This window comes from Hemibagrus wyckioides, linkage group LG10, assembly GCF_019097595.1.
Source record: "Hemibagrus wyckioides isolate EC202008001 linkage group LG10, SWU_Hwy_1.0, whole genome shotgun sequence".
Taxonomy (NCBI): domain Eukaryota; kingdom Metazoa; phylum Chordata; class Actinopteri; order Siluriformes; family Bagridae; genus Hemibagrus; species Hemibagrus wyckioides.
The window spans coordinates 23,660,876-23,676,523 of record NC_080719.1 but is presented as its reverse complement, the minus strand read 5'-3'; the positions used below and the strand labels follow the sequence as shown (position 1 = coordinate 23,676,523).

Genomic DNA, 15,648 nt, shown 5'->3' with positions numbered 1-15,648 from the left:
ACAATTTCAGGTTATGGAGGAAGTTTCCAAAGAAAATAGATGCTTTATAAAGATAATAGAAGTTAAAAAGAGTACACACACACACACACACACACACACATTAGGTCCACACACTTCTCACTTTTCAACTGTATTTCCCCTAGAAACGTCCACAACACACGCACGTCTTCAGAGCAGCGTGACTTGACGCTCAGTCCGAGTCACGCTGAATGAGAACATTACACAACTTTGGATAACTTTTCTTCTGGTCAAAGCTGGAATTCCTTCTGTTTCTCAACACCCAACATTGATTTTACTGAATTTCACTCCACCGTTGTATCCAAATCTAGACAGGTACTTCTATCACACTCTGTGGTTTATGACCATGTAATTCTGAACGTAATACCATATTCAGCCGTGTAATACTCAGTGGTCATGTGTGAAGCTTGAGCATGACCTTGTGACACTAAGTGCTTGCATATATCTACGGCAGCTGCTCCGCATGGACACAACACACTTCATACAGGCTTTATCACCATTTAAAGTGACACAAACATACAGCTTGTGCATGTTCACATCATATATCAGGATTGAGCTGTGCTCCAATAAACGGTTGTAAAATATATAACACTGTATATTAACCTGCACTTTATTCCAGAGGAGGAATGTACGTGACAGAGCTGGTCTGATGTGTCATTATGGCACAAGGATACACGTCATAACCTGTTATTAGATCCAGACCTCTAATTAACTGTAAGGTATTGTAGGAAGGCCTGCTGTCATACAGTCTAGACGTTCTAGCGAGACAACCCCAAACCCTGGAATTGAGTTTTTTTTTCTTTTCTTTCTTTTTTTTTTAATGCTGATGTGAATAAAAGCCACAGTACACTAGAGTTGATTAGGGTAAAGAACAGGTATAAGGTCTTTGACAGTAATAAAATATTTAGTTTTTCTATGAAGATGCTCTCAATGGATAGACTTTTACTGAAATGTATGTTGGACTAACTTTTTCTGCACAGTCACTCTGGGGATATTACTCACCGCTAGATGATTCAAGCAGATGTAAAGGACATGTTTGTGTAATTGTAGTTGCACAAGTCACATTTTTTGCTCTGTAATGTACTGATATTCACATTGTTAACTTAAGTAATTAAAAAACAGTTTAATTTTAACAGTAAATATTCTTCATTTCTGAAATATTTTAACTACAATTGTGAATGTATTGCTTTGGTTTGTTTAGTTGGGTGTCAGAGTAAAATAAAAAATGTAAAAAAAGAAAAAAGAAAAAAAAGGTCAGTACAAAGTGAAAGTACGAATTCGAAAATGTTTATATTGACATTTGATCTATTGGATCTATTAATGTCTGATGTTTATTTAGATCCATGTCATTTTGTTTACTGCAGTGATTTTGGCCTTTAACGTCTGGATTTAATCTTCTAACATAAGTTTTGTTCCATTCTTTTAACTCCATAACAAACACGAATACGACATTTCCCCTATTATAAATGAAAATATTTCAATTTCTAACATTTCCATCTAACCGCGTTCCTGGTATAAAAACCTCATTGGCTCATTGGCACGAAACGGGACTCCTCCCACCGTCATTTGCATCATACATATGCGCTGAAGTCGTATATGATTGGCTTGCAGAAAGACGCCACCTCCTGCGTCATGAATATGCATGAGCTGCGCTAACAAAATGCGCTGAGCCACGGCTCAATGTCAAATCGATTATCGTTCACGGACAGAGAGAAGGTTCTCCGCTTCAACAGTGCTTGAACGGCAACCTTAGCTTCTGTCTTTCATCGCAATTACCTACTTTTAATTCCGATCATTAAAAAAACCCTAAGAATTTTGCTTTCTTCGCTGAAAAAAAAAGCCGTAAATCCTTCGCTTGAAGCCGTCCATCATCGCTAAATTACAAAACTAAACCAACGAAGGTAAGCGTTTCTTTTGTTGTTGTTTTTTTTATTTCTATTTTTAACAAAACATGAATTAGAAGCACAGCAAAAACTGACTATACCACGCCATGCGTTGTTTTTTTTTTTAGTCCACGTATATTCCAGTAAATCCTCCCTCATGCTCAAAGATTGGTCGTGTCCGTAAAGGCGGGATTCTGATTGGTTAATAAACTGGGGCTGTTTACAGTGCACCAATCGTAGCACTGACTCGTGAATGGAACCGACCAATCCCAGCCCAGGGACTGGGAGTTGCCAGAATATGGTTGGAGAAAAAAAATCCCCGCTTTGTTTGCTCGCTGGCGCATTAGGGCCTGATCACGTAACTAAAAAAAAATATCATCTTTTTGAACATATGAGTAAATCTGTAATGGTTTAAACCCAGCGATACAAAACTGAGCTGTATTTTGGGGAATATTCTATAAATAACGTTCAGAAATACGGGAAAGGCTGCATTGCACGCGAGCGCGCGCACGTAACGGTTGCTCAACAATAAGGTGATTTATTTACAGAGCAACACTGCTGCTAGAGTAGATTTCAATAACACGGTTTAAGAACAAATAACCTAGTTATACAGCCTTTGATAAACATTTACAGAAAACATTCATACTGGTTTGTATGCGGCGCGGTCAGTAAACAGTCCCTGGATCAGTGCCAGGATGGCAGCTTTCATGATCCTGTGACAGAGAGGTGAATGAGAAACACTCGTCCAGTCTGTAGTCCAGGTTACAGTGGACTTTGCACGTCATCCTGCCAGAGAAACCTGAACTGCAGTCCAGCTGAAGGTGATATCTGAGAAACCAGGCGGCTGTGTTGGCCTTGTGATGGTGTCCTTTATCACAAAGAGCAGTGATAACATCAGCAGAAAAGCTGCATCATCATGAGGGGCAGTAAAACAAACCCAATTATAGTCAGAGCAAGACTTGGAGAGGGAAAAGAAACATTACACCTTGAACTGCTTGTATAACAAAGGCTTTGTACATACGCCTTGTAAAGCTTCACTGATTTTTTTTTTTTTTTTTTTTTTCTTTTTTCTTTTTTCTTATTTCCTGATTGTTTGGAAATCACCCCAGACCTGTGTCTGTGACATGAGCAGTTATGACTGTTTATAGCAGCTTTTGAAAAGTCTGTAATTAGAACACACCTGTAATGTCACACCTTAGTGTTTTAGTGTTCGCAGGGACTCTAGGGGTGTGTGCCTATTACAGAGTGTGTATTATGACCATGTAAAGGGTGTTGTGTAAACCATGAACAGTGTTTATCTCCTGGACTTTAACCCCGAGTGTCCGTGCCTCGTCCAGGGAGTATCACGGCGAGTAATGTTAAACTAATAAGAAGATTTATTGTAGGATGGATTATCTGAGCAGGTGTTATGATTTCCTGTTGAATTATATCCTGTGTAAATTAAATAAAAAAAAAAAAATTTGCGCAGTCACTCTATGATTCAGGCAGAGACGTGATTTATTTATTGCTTCAGTACTGTGCTTTAGTCACCTAGCATGACTAACAGGAGTTAGTTGTAGGTGGAATTCAGTGTCTGTTTCTTAACCCTGGATTTTTGTTCCAAACAAGATTGCATAAGTGCTTCCTACAGGATGTTACAATGACGTCTCCACAATAACAATCTGCTAAATATGTCCTATTAACCATTTAAGACCAAGAGGAGTTGAAATGTTGCACTGCGTAGTGTGTACTGTTCTCTAAGGTTCTCTCTCTTTTTCTCTCCCCCCCCCCCCCCCGTGTGTGTGTGTGTGTGTGTGTGTGTGTGTGTGTGTGTGTGTGTGTGTGTGTGTGTGTGTGTGTGTGTGTGTGTGTGTGTGTGTGTGTGTGTGTGTGTGTGTGTGTGTGTGTGTGTGTTTCCACACATGCAGCAACATGAGCTCTCAGGTGAGACAGAATTACCACCAGGACTGCGAGGCTGGCATCAACCGCCAAATCAACCTGGAGTTGTACGCCTCCTATGTCTACCTGTCCATGGTAAGAGTCTCCATCTAAATAAAAATAAAAATCCTTTAAGAAGGAAAAAAATGAAATTCTATAGTAAGAAGACACAAGGTGTCTGTTGGTAAAAGCTTGACGGATTTGTGGAAGCAAATGTTTAGTTATCTAATCTGTGCAAACAAGAGGCAGTAAGCCATAGAGTGAGGCATGATGGGAAGGAGCACTGGGTTCAGGGTGTAAAGGTTCTGTTGCCCCACTTCAGTTTTCTGACTTTCCTTCTTTTAATTGCCCCCCAAGTCGTACTACTTCGACCGAGACGACCAGGCTCTGCACAACTTTGCCAAGTTTTTCCATAAGCAGTCCCATGAGGAGCGTGAGCATGCAGAGAAACTGATGAAGCTCCAGAACCAGAGGGGAGGAAGAATCTTCCTGCAGGACATCAGGGTATGTGATCAGTTTCCAGGTTTTATCAACTTTTTTTGTTCACCTCAGTGATTTAAAAGCCTAAATAACTGTTTTTCTAGCAGAGGAAGCACTTATACTGGTGCACTGCGTTGCAATTATTTTATCCCTTATGGAGCAGGGGACTTGATGCTCATTACCCACAATGCATATTTTTGCAAATAAAGCATTTGGACAGGGGTATAATGAAATAAACCAGTGTGCTGCGCTCTCATGTTGGTGAATTAGCAGTTACTAACAGTCCATTGTTTTACTTTTCAGGTAGCTACAGTAGCATGCTGTTCTTTTACAAAATTTATAATATATACTTTGATTTTGAAGTTGGTTTTAGTGTTGTGGCAGTAAACACATGGAGCGCGGGATCGGTTAGGGAGTGGTATGAAGTGAGGTGCTGATATTGAGTTTGTCTGGGTGGAGTTCTTATCAGAGTCGCTAAAGCTTGAAGCTGCTTAAAACAGGCAGCATGGTGAAGAAAGATAAACACGAAAGGTCTTTGTACAAAAGGAACAAACTGGTAAATAATGTATGTACTTTTGTGTGTGACAGAAACCCGAGCGTGACGAGTGGGGCAGTGGTGTGGAAGCTCTGGAGTGTGCGCTACAGCTGGAGAAGAACGTCAACCAATCCCTGTTGGACCTGCACAAGGTGGCTTCCGATCACAACGACCCTCATGTAAGTGCACTCAGAGGAAGCTTTACTGTAACATCTGAACACTGATATCAGTCAGGTTTCAGGATCAGGAATAAGAAAAGCGGTCCGTTTGGGCAGCTAATAAGATGCTGGAATATGAGCTGAGACCTGGTGCTAGTTTGTTTAGAGGATGGAGATGGACTGGGAAATGAGACTTGACCTGAATGTGACTCCCAGGACAATTTCATAATATTAGCAAGCACATCCATCTTCAGTATCTCTAAATTCTAAATGTAACACGTACGAATTTCGGTCGTTAAACTTTTTGATAAATCAAGCAACCTCGCATGAGGTCATGACCCCAAGCTTATAAAATCCTTAAACTAAAGATGGATGGATCTGCTGCTTCATTCTGAATCCCATTGCCACATGAGATAAAGGATCAGGACAGATTTGATCTGATGAAATGAATTATGAGGAAGTCTGATTTGGCCAGGTTTGCTGTGGTCAGAAGAATAACTTCCTATTCAAGAGCAGGAACTTGTTGCTAAACATGTTTTGTGGGGTTTTATCTGCTCTTAAAAACAATGGGTGCAAATCGGCTATAAATTTCCAGTGTAATCTGAGTCGAGTCAGTTGTGGTAGAGGAAACTGGACTTTAACCTTTCCTCAAATAATAAATCATGTGACACGGGCTGGCCAAAGCATGTTTAAACTTTTTTTTTTTCTTTTTTAGATGTGTGACTTCATTGAGACCCACTACCTGGACGAACAGGTGAAGTCCATTAAGGAGCTTGCTGATTGGGTCGCTAATCTGCGCCGTATGGGAGCGCCTCAGAACGGCATGGCTGAATATCTGTTTGATAAACACACACTGGGCAGTGAGAGCAGCTAAACCCCTGCTACAACGCGATATACCGTCCTACCATCTTAATATTTTTGGTCTAATTAAAGCGCTCGCTGTTTTCAGCTCCCCCCCTGCTTCTGTTGCTGATTCTTGTCATTTACCTTCCTGTGTGTGTGCTATGTTACTCCTGAAGTTGTATTCCAATCAAATAAACAAATCGTTGGATCCTGTACATTTCGTCTGGGTTTCTTTTAAGCTTTTTATCTGCATGTTTTTCTTGAAGCATGCTGAGGCAGTTAAAATTATAAGGTGCTGTGACTCCTTTGTGAACGGAGTGCATGTGCCAAAGAGTTTCTGAAAGGTTCAGTAGTGTGAATTATACTGAACAGGCATAACATTATGACCACCTGCCTTTTGCTGCCAAAACAGCCCTGACCCATTGAGGCATGGACTCCACTAGATCCCTGAAGGTGTGCTGGCACCAAGATGTTGGCAGCAGATCCTTTATGTGCTGCAAGTTATGAAGTGGGGCCTCCATGGATACTTAAAGGATACTTTTTGATACTGACCACTGCAGACCGGGAACACCCCATAAGAGCTGCAGTTTTGGAGATGCTCTGATCCAGTGGTCTAGCCATCACAATTTGGCCCTTTTGGTCAAACTCGCTCAAATCCTTACGCTTGTCCATTTTTCCTGCTTCTAACATCAACTTTGAGGACAAAATGTTGACTTGCTGCCTAATATATCCCACCCACTAACAGGTGCCATGAAGAGATCAGTCTTATTCACTTCACCTGGCACTGCTCATAATGTTATACCTGATCGGTGTATGATCATGCATAGAGTATTGAGTCAATATGTTAATTCCACATGAAACTAAGAAGGGAAAAAAATGCTACTATAATGTTCAGCACACACATCTCAGAAGTGAAACTGGACTCAAGTCCAATCCCCTGTGTGCATGTTCTTCCTGGATCTGTCTGTGTCCATTCATCCATTCATTCAATAAATCCCTGTTATAGGATGGTACTCTGTCCAGGGTGTCCCACGCCTTGTGCCCCGAGTCCCCTGGGGATAGACTCCAGGTTCCCTGCAACCCTGTGTGGGATAAACACTATAGAGAATGGATGGCTGGACAACAACCTGGTTTCAGAAGAGTGCACCCTTTAATAATGGGATTTTAGAATCTTTAAAATGAATTAATCAATTCAAAATGAATTATCACACACATCAGTAATTCTGATTCAACCCTAATGAAAGCAGCTGTTTCTGTGGAATTGATTTTGTAATCTTCTGACATTCATGTGACTGAAGGAGAGGGGTACAAAATCATTCCAAAAGAACTTCATGGGGCAGTACAGTGACATCACCAAGAACAGGACGTCCCTACGATATTAGATGGAAAAAAGGGAGGCGATGATGCCGAGAAACCTACAGCAAGATTAAAGGAGACACAAGAATATCTGGTAAGTATCTTAAATCATGAGCACATGAATAAAAAATATAATAATAATAAGTAAAAAAAATAAGTATTCAATATTTATTTATTTATTTTTGTAAACTGGGCAGGACATCCTGAAACAAAGGCTGCATAGACTGAATTAATAATGTGTCTATAACTCTTCTCATTATCATTTTTCTCTTGGATCCACAACATAATCTTTCTACTTTTTCTGTCTTATATCACATGGTGCCATGAAGCCTTGACCACCAAATATACTCCTGACCATCTTTAAGGATTTTAATGCCTTAGGTACAGACGGAGTTGTTGTTTTTGCACATAAGAATGGTTTTCCATTTTCATACAAAAACACCAAGAGTCCTGGAGATTAGACAGAAACAAAATAAAACACTTCAACATTTAAAGTAAAAAAGGAAAGAGGAAGTAAACTTGTCAGATGTCACTGCGGCTGAATTCTGGCAAATGACCAAAAATCATCATGTTCAGTAAGGACCTACACTATATTGCCATAAGTTTTGGGACACCCCTCCAAATCACTGAGTCCAGGTGTTGTTGTTCAGGGGTTGGACTCGGCCCCTTAGTTCCAGTGAAAGTTCCTTGCTTTGGTCACTGGTGTGCAGTCATGTTGGAACAGGAAGGGGTCATCCCCAAACTGTCCCACATGAAGTTGGGAGTATGAAACTGTCCAAAATGTCTTGGTATGAAGCTGAAGCATTAAGAGTTCCTTTCACTGGAACTAAGGGGCCGAGCCCAACCCCTGAAACACAACACCTGAATTCAATGATTTGGAGGGGTGTCCCAAAACTTATGGCAATATAGTTTTAGTTTAACAAATGTTTGGTCAAGGATGTCTAAAATCTTGCTAGCTAAGTGTGCTATTCTCACACCAATTAGATGACATTTTCTCATAGCTGCAGAAAAATACATGGACATAAGCCAAATCAAATAATCAGATGCTGACTCTCACAATGATGCCTGTCCACCTCAGTAGAGAAGGAAAGAAACATTTAAGTGCAATTTTCTCCCTTTTCTCTAAACTACATGTGTAGCCATGAAGTGCCAGATCTTTACTTTTGGCTGAGAAAAGAGAAATATATGTCTTTCCCCCCATGTGTTTTCTATCTCATCTTATTGTTGGTTATTTATTCGTCACTGTTGTTGTCAAGGAATGTCCAGTTCCTTCACAACAAAGAGAAATATATATGATCAAGAAAGTTTGTAGTTTGTAAATCTGCGCAGTGGAAAATATCAAAATGTCCTCATTCTAGGGGTTTTCCAGTCTGCAGCACATATCCACACTCCTCTTACATCATACATTATTAAGGTTAAACTCAGAATCAGTTTCTATTAAATTACTAATTTATACAGTCATTTTATTTAATCTTGTCCACTGTTCCAGTCTTGTTTCTTTTTACACACCTGCACTTTACAGAATCATAAACCCAGCTCTGTTTTAGGAGCAACACCTGAAAAATAAATATAATTAAAAAAAAAAAAAAAAGCCCATGTTCAGATCTGAAATACAGATTCACTTCCACTTTTCAGCTCTACTCTGATTCGTTGTTGCAGATGAGATCACAAACAATGTTATACTGCCATCCAGTGGACACTTAACCATCATAACATCCATATACACCGATCAGCCATAACATTATGAGCACTGTGAGATGACGTGAATAAGACTGAGTATCTCCTCATCATGGCACCTGTTAGTGGGTGGGATATATTAGGCAGCAAGTCAACATTTTGTCCTCAAAGTTGATGTTAGAAGCAGGAAAAATGGGCAAGCGTAAGGATTTGAGCGAGTTTGACGAAGGGCCAAATTGTGATGGCTAGACCACTGGATCAGAGCATCTCCAAAACTGCAGCTCTTGGGGGGTGTTCCCGGTCTGCAGTGGTCAGTATCTATCAAAAGTATCCTTTACAGGACTTAAAGGAACATCTTGTTGCCACAGCACACCTTCAGGGATCTAGTGGAGTCCATGCCTTGACAGGTCAGGGCTGAAAATAAGGACCCACACAATATTAGGCAGGTGGTCATAATGTTATGCCTGATCAGTGTACTGTTCACGTTGCTGTTCGTTTTATTACTGAAAACATCGTGTAGAGTTTTACAGTTCCTGAAGAAATCCTGTCCAAACAAATGACCTTAATTATCGCACTTCCTAATAAGAATAAATCTTAAAATTTACTTATCAATATGTAGTCATGTGATTGAGTCACAGCAATGGTAACTAATTGATAACTAAAGCCACTCCCCCTTTTATTTTATTATTTTTTGTACACAGAATAGAAGAGAAAGCCTTTTTATTGTCATTGCATAGTTCTGCATTCAACAAAACTTACTTATAGTACCATGGTTTGGAGTATAAGTACCCCTCTCTTGGCTTATTGTCTGAGCAAGTGAAATGGAATAAAGTTCATAGCAGGTCTGTAACTTTCTAATGGAGAGAATAAAAGACAGGTGATGTATAGAGAAACATCAACATTGTTGACAGCAGAAAGTCAACACCATATGAAACCATCCTCCATATGAGGACCAGGCAGGGCTAAAAACCTGCTCCAAACCACAGAGCTTGCCAATGAGACCTAAAGTCATGGCTTTTTGTAACTCTATGGTAAATAATTTAAGAATAAATCATTAGAATGTTAAATTCTTCATCAGAACCAATTTTCCTGCCAACCGTAAACAGGTTAGTACTTTAAAATTTTTTCCTCATTCTGCAAAAAAGAGAGAAAACGAAATCCACTTCTGTGAACAAGAAAGAACTGAACTAAATCCAGGTGAACTGATTTAATAATGTGCAAAGGAACGTGATCTTTATCCACCCAGATCCCAGAACTAATTTTAGTGCAGATTTATTGGACCATTTCTTAAAGCAGGTCCATTGTCAAGTCCTGTTTTAAAACATTATTTGATTCATTCCCAGTTTTTTTGGAACATTCTGTAAAGGTCATGCTAGGCTACTACAGTCAAGAACTTCAAAAAGGATGAAAATTTAATAATCCAGGATTTTATGAGAACTAGTTAGTGCATTATGAGAGAAAATGAAACCCAGGAGAATCCTATGTGAGGAGTGAGAGAGTTATACGTGTACTCTACTTTTCAAAAGTTCTTTTTAAAAAATAAAACCACTTGCTTTTTTTTTTTTTTTAAACAAATTTTATTTTGGTCCCGAATTAACGGTTTAGTCGAACAGTCCGAATCCCATGTCGTCATCAGATTCTTCAGACTCCTCTTTCTTCTCCTCCTTCTTCTCCTCCGCTGCAGCTGAAACAGGACAGAAGGAGAAGTGAGCTACTGAACACACGGTGACACTCGGACACGGGCGGTCATTTTGTGTACAGTATCTTGGCATGACCATGTGGTGCAGATGTCAGGGGTGTAAAAGAGCCACACTAACCTGCAGGAGCTGCTGCACCTCCAGCAGCAGGAGCACCGGATGCCGCCACTGCAACAGCGCCACCAGCTGGCACGCTGGCCAGTTTACTGTAACCTGCCAGAGACAGGAGAGAGGGGATCAGTAAAACATTGCATAATTAATGTACAGACAATCGTAAAGATTTAAAGTGTAAATTTTATCAAAGTGTTTTAGATCAGCTACAGACTATCAGAAACTCTGAGTCTAATCTATAAGACACTTTTCGCATGCAGACCTTTACCCACATTGATCTGATGCACATGATCATTTCAATTGATTCTACATCATCCATTATAATTTTAGATTTCATTTATCCACAGGTCAGATAACCTGTAACAACTCCTGGATAGAGAATCCTTTAATTTCCTCAGTTTTGTTAATCATAAAATGAATCTCACAATGAATGAAGTCATGTGAACAAATTCACACCTTCGGGCCTTCTTTAAACGATTTGCCCAGAAGGAAAAAGTTAAAATTTCGATGGAGTGCGACTCACCTTGAGCGATCACATCCTCAACCGATTTGCCACTGAGCTCGGACACGACCTGTTAAAACACAAATAGAATTAAAATGTTATTCTGTTCATGTTGGCACAAAGCACAACAACAAATAAGCATGTAAAAGAATGCATAGGAAATCGCAAGAAAGTTTCCAAAGGTTTTCTAAGAGGATCACACCGGATTACTTTTGTATATCAACTAAACACACAAAATTGTGGTATTGTAGTGAAAATTAAATACAAACAGAATTGCTGTATAAACAGACGCACTGTTTTAAAGCTTCCCTGATGACCACACACAGCTGAGATGGACAGCACGTGTACAAAGGACAAGAAACATCCGATTCTGTTAATTCATAGCTGCAGGATGGTTAAGGGGAGTTTCTCCTATCTCGGTCCTGACACTGGAGACTCCTTCCATAAACATATCTCCAAACAAGTCACCACATCAAACTTTCTATGTTCTAAATCTATTAATATGGAACATTCACTGTACCTGCATACGTTACTATAGGAAACAGTAAGGCATTACAGGTATGGCGTGTTAACGTGTTAGGGGGTGGTAGTGGCTTAAGTGGTTAAAGCTCTGGGCTGTGACCAGAAAATCAGGGTTCAAGCCCCAGCACTGCCAAGCTGCTACTGTTGAGCGCTTGAGCAACCCACCCTGCTCCAGGGGGTGCTGCATCATGGCTGACCCTGCGCTCTGACCACAACCAAGGATGGAATATGTGAAGAAAGCATTTCACTGTGCAGTAATGTATCTGTGACAACTAAAGACATCTTAAACCTGTTCACCATTATACAGAAATGACAGATTTGAGTACTGTTCTGTGGTGTAACTACACAATCATGTCAAAATGAAGCTACACTTATGTTAAAGCAAATGACACTTGAACAGTTCTCTTTAAATACAGCAGGACCATTTCCTCCACTGCTCACCTTCCCCATGCGAGTGTCATCAGCCTCGATGCCGACGCTATCCAGGATCTTCTTGATGTCGTTGGCGCTGGGGTTCTCTTTGCCACCGAGGGCAGCCAGCAGGTAAGCAGCTACGTAACGCATCCTTTATTTATTAAAGGAAACAAAAGAAGAGGACACAGGGCCGGTCAGAAATCACAGCACAATAATGTAACCTGTATCCATGTGTATGAATGCTGCTCTTTTCCTATTCCAACATACACAATTCTACTCTTTAGTAATAGTTAGAAGTAATAATTAAACTAATAAGCTTATTTTAGACCAGTTTACAATCATCCGACACGCAAAATACAGACTAATCACCAGAACAATCTGAAAGATAAACTCCATTACTGATTTTTATTACCGGTATTAGGGATTAAGGTTTAAGACTCCCAAAAAAAAGTTTCATTGTTAATCTTATATCTTTTATTTTTGTCAGTGGTTAGTTCTACAAATATTCCTCGAACCTCAGATCACCCCGTGTGTATATATACCAGGAGCTAACCTGGCGATTAGCTTAAAGCTAACGGCAATGTGAGAAACTGCTCTTTTTCGCATAATTCCAGCTCGACATCATCAAGTGCGCGGTCTCATGACACATCCAGTAACTTTACACACACAAAATGAGCACAAGAGAATTTATTTGGATCATTTTAACCAACAAAGAGTTAGATTAAAACACTCACTTCGCGAGAGAGTAATGAGGTAACGCGTGTTCACCACAGAGCGCGTGCAGGCGGAAAGGAAGTGGACCGGGCTCGGGAGCCGGACGTAGCGTCAGCCATGGTCACGTGATCAGGCTAATACACGACTATTGGTGAAGCGCTAAAAGGCTAAAGCTAAGTCTTTCTTTCTGTCTCCTTCGATGGCGGTACGCAAACAAGCTTTAGGTGCATATTCCGCCACCTACTGGTATGGAGCGTGGGGCGGCGATATCACGCGGAAACACTACAAATACAATTTTTTTTAATACAAATTTGTTGCTTTCAAGAAACTTTAAAACATTCAGAGCAGTGTTTAATGTCGAAGAGTTCCTGCCAGTAGATTTTTAATTCGTCTTTTAACTGGATTCTTGGCACCGTACACATGCTGTACAGTTTTTGGAAGACCACATTCATTATACTGACCAGATTCATGTTGATCTTTTCTCTGAGGTGATTTACTGACAACAGAATGTCCACTGTGCTGTGATGTCACTGTATCACCGCTTCTGTTACCATAACTGGCTCTTTCATAATGAACTTGTTTTTTGTTTATTATACGGATGGCTGGATCTTGTTTGCCACATCCATATACTTATAACCTGGCAGCCCCAACATTTTGGGTTAACTTTGCGTCAATATTTCCTATACTTATGCTCATGCTTAAGTCACGAGGTAGGGCCTCCATGGATCGGACTTGTTTGTCCAGCGCATCCCACAGATATTTGATTTGATTGAGGTCTGGGGAATTTGGAGGCCAGGTCAACACCTCAAACTGGTTGTTGTGGTCATCAAACCATTCCTGAACCATTTCTGCTTTGTGGCATGGTGCATTATGCTGCTGAAAGAGGCCACAGCCATCAGGGAATACTGTTTCCATGAAAGGGTGTACATGGTCTGTAACGATGCTTAGGTAGGTGGTACGTGTCAGAGTGACATCCACATGGATGCAGGACCCAAGGTTTCCCAGCAGAACATTGCCCTGAGCATGACACTGCCTCCACCGACTCTCCTTCTTCCCATAGTGCATCCTGGTGCCATGTGTTCCCCAGGTAAGAGACGCACAGGCACTCGGTCATCCACGTGATGTAAAAGTAAACGTGATTCATCAGACCAGGCCAGCTTCTTCCATGGTCTAATTCTGATGCTCACTTTTAAAATTTCAAACATGAAAATTTTAAAAATGCTTAAATTAACTTTTATTTTCAGACATTAGCAACAAAATCTGGAATATTTGTGAACATTAATTTAAAAACTTTTACTTACCATTTAACACTTTTTTGAACATACTTTCCAAAATAAGTCCTAAAAAATCTCATTACTGCAACAGTGTGAAAACATCAACACTGTCAGAAAAGTAAATACATTTTCACAGTTGTAAAAGTGGATTATTAATAGTCATGCACAGTTACTTCAAGTTCTGAAATAATATTTATTTTTAGTTTAACAGTTTTTAAAATTTTGACTGATTTCTGACTGACACCGTCCACAATTTACAACCATGTTTTGTTAAATATTTCGAAGAAACCTGAGATTTTTTCAAAATGATGTGACAAACCTGAAAGAACATAATTTTAAGATTCTGCACATGCATTTAAAATCAAAGTACTGTATTTCTATTAATTAAATTAACATCTAATAAACATCTGTTTCGGTAATGATGTATAGGTTTCGGTAATGAGGTTAATTATTTCGGTAATGATAATAAGTATACTAGTCTGAGTTTTATACTGAGACTTGTATACTAGTCTGAGATAATGCAGAAAGAAACAGATAATATTTATACAATCATGCATTCAAGTTCAAAACAGTTTTATTGTCCAGTGCTTCAAAAATACAAAAGCCAAAAATAAAAAAAAAATTAAGAAAAACATTAAAACAGGAATAAACAGGACAACATTTCAACGATTACCTAAAAAACATGAACCATTTTACCATGTTTTCGTTTTTGATTCCTGGAAGCGGAAAGAAAGCATTACATTAAATTATTCTCATAACATGGGGAAAAACATTTTATGTATACATCATCAAATAATACAGACTTGATGCTTACTCTGTGTGTGTGTGTGTGTGTGTTCTATACTGGGCCTGAAGTTGTGGGGTGGGGTAGAGCTTAATTTTAGTCTTTTAAATGAATTGAAAAGTAAAGTAAACAAGAAAATAAAAAAAACAAACAAATTACAAACAGAAGAACAAATAACTGTTTTTATTAGGCTGCTGCCACTTTAAGAATCACACAACCTCCATGCCTTAGTGTGGCGGGAATTTCCCACAGTATGACCACTACACTCAATCCAGCACCAAAGTCCTGTTATAGTAGTGGCTGAAGGGGTGTGTGTGTGTGTGTGTGTGTGTGTGTGTGTGTGTACTCTCATGTACATTTCCTAACACTGTATGGTATTTTTTGCTAATTATCCCTGCTGTAACATCTCCAAACCTAACCTCTCTCTCTCTCTCTCTTCTGTACTCCTCCAGCAGTTCTGGGTTTCTGTAGAATTTTTCCCTGAACTTTGTCACCCTGGCCTTTGCTAAAGCTTTTTTTTTCTCACTTGCTGACTGTCTACAATGAAACAAATCATAAAGCAAAATAACATTTAGGAAATTTGAAATTAATATTAAATTCATAAGAGATATTTAAAAGTCATAAACAATATGCTTAAATTCTCATTCCTGAAACATATCTTCTCTTTACCACAACTGGCCTTAAATGGTTGCGGTGTATGAGAATGGTGTTGCGGAGGAGGAGGTGCCTCAGGATGTTTTGCTAACAATAGAGAAGCCATGAT

The 15,648-nt window shown here is 39.6% G+C and overlaps 2 protein-coding genes across 2 annotated transcripts; one reads left to right on the top strand and one right to left on the bottom strand.

The window, feature by feature from the left end:
• The first annotated feature begins 1,696 nt into the window (after positions 1-1,696).
• On the top strand, positions 1,697-6,049 carry fth1a (ferritin, heavy polypeptide 1a). The gene is made up of 5 exons (XM_058401135.1): positions 1,697-1,919; positions 3,809-3,914; positions 4,176-4,322; positions 4,887-5,012; positions 5,707-6,049. Exons 2-5 carry the CDS (start codon positions 3,813-3,815, stop codon positions 5,863-5,865), a joined length of 534 nt encoding a protein of 177 aa, XP_058257118.1. The 5' UTR covers positions 1,697-1,919; positions 3,809-3,812; the 3' UTR covers positions 5,866-6,049.
• Positions 6,050-10,420: 4,371 nt separating this feature from the next.
• On the bottom strand, positions 10,421-12,996 carry rplp2l (ribosomal protein, large P2, like). Its single transcript, XM_058400266.1, has 5 exons — positions 12,848-12,996; positions 12,141-12,264; positions 11,199-11,247; positions 10,685-10,777; positions 10,421-10,551 (listed from the first exon to the last, which is right to left on the bottom strand). The coding sequence occupies exons 2-5, from the start codon at positions 12,261-12,263 to the stop codon at positions 10,469-10,471; spliced, it is 348 nt and encodes a 115-aa protein (XP_058256249.1). The 5' UTR covers position 12,264; positions 12,848-12,996; the 3' UTR covers positions 10,421-10,468.
• Between the last annotated feature and the right edge of the window lie 2,652 nt (positions 12,997-15,648).

Excerpts from the sequence above, each read along its gene's own strand:
- fth1a (XM_058401135.1), top strand. The coding sequence starts at position 3,813 with ATGAGCTCTCAGGTGAGACAGAATTACCACCAGGACTGCGAGGCTGGC. Across the intron at positions 3,915-4,175 it reads CCTATGTCTACCTGTCCATG|TCGTACTACTTCGACCGAGA; the intron begins GTAAGAGTCTCC and ends TTGCCCCCCAAG. Across the intron at positions 4,323-4,886 it reads TCTTCCTGCAGGACATCAGG|AAACCCGAGCGTGACGAGTG; the intron begins GTATGTGATCAG and ends TGTGTGTGACAG.
- rplp2l (XM_058400266.1), bottom strand. The coding sequence starts at position 12,263 with ATGCGTTACGTAGCTGCTTACCTGCTGGCTGCCCTCGGTGGCAAAGAG. Across the intron at positions 11,248-12,140 it reads ATGACACTCGCATGGGGAAG|GTCGTGTCCGAGCTCAGTGG; the intron begins GTGAGCAGTGGA and ends GTGTTTTAACAG. Across the intron at positions 10,552-10,684 it reads AGGTGCAGCAGCTCCTGCAG|CTGCAGCGGAGGAGAAGAAG; the intron begins GTTAGTGTGGCT and ends GTCCTGTTTCAG.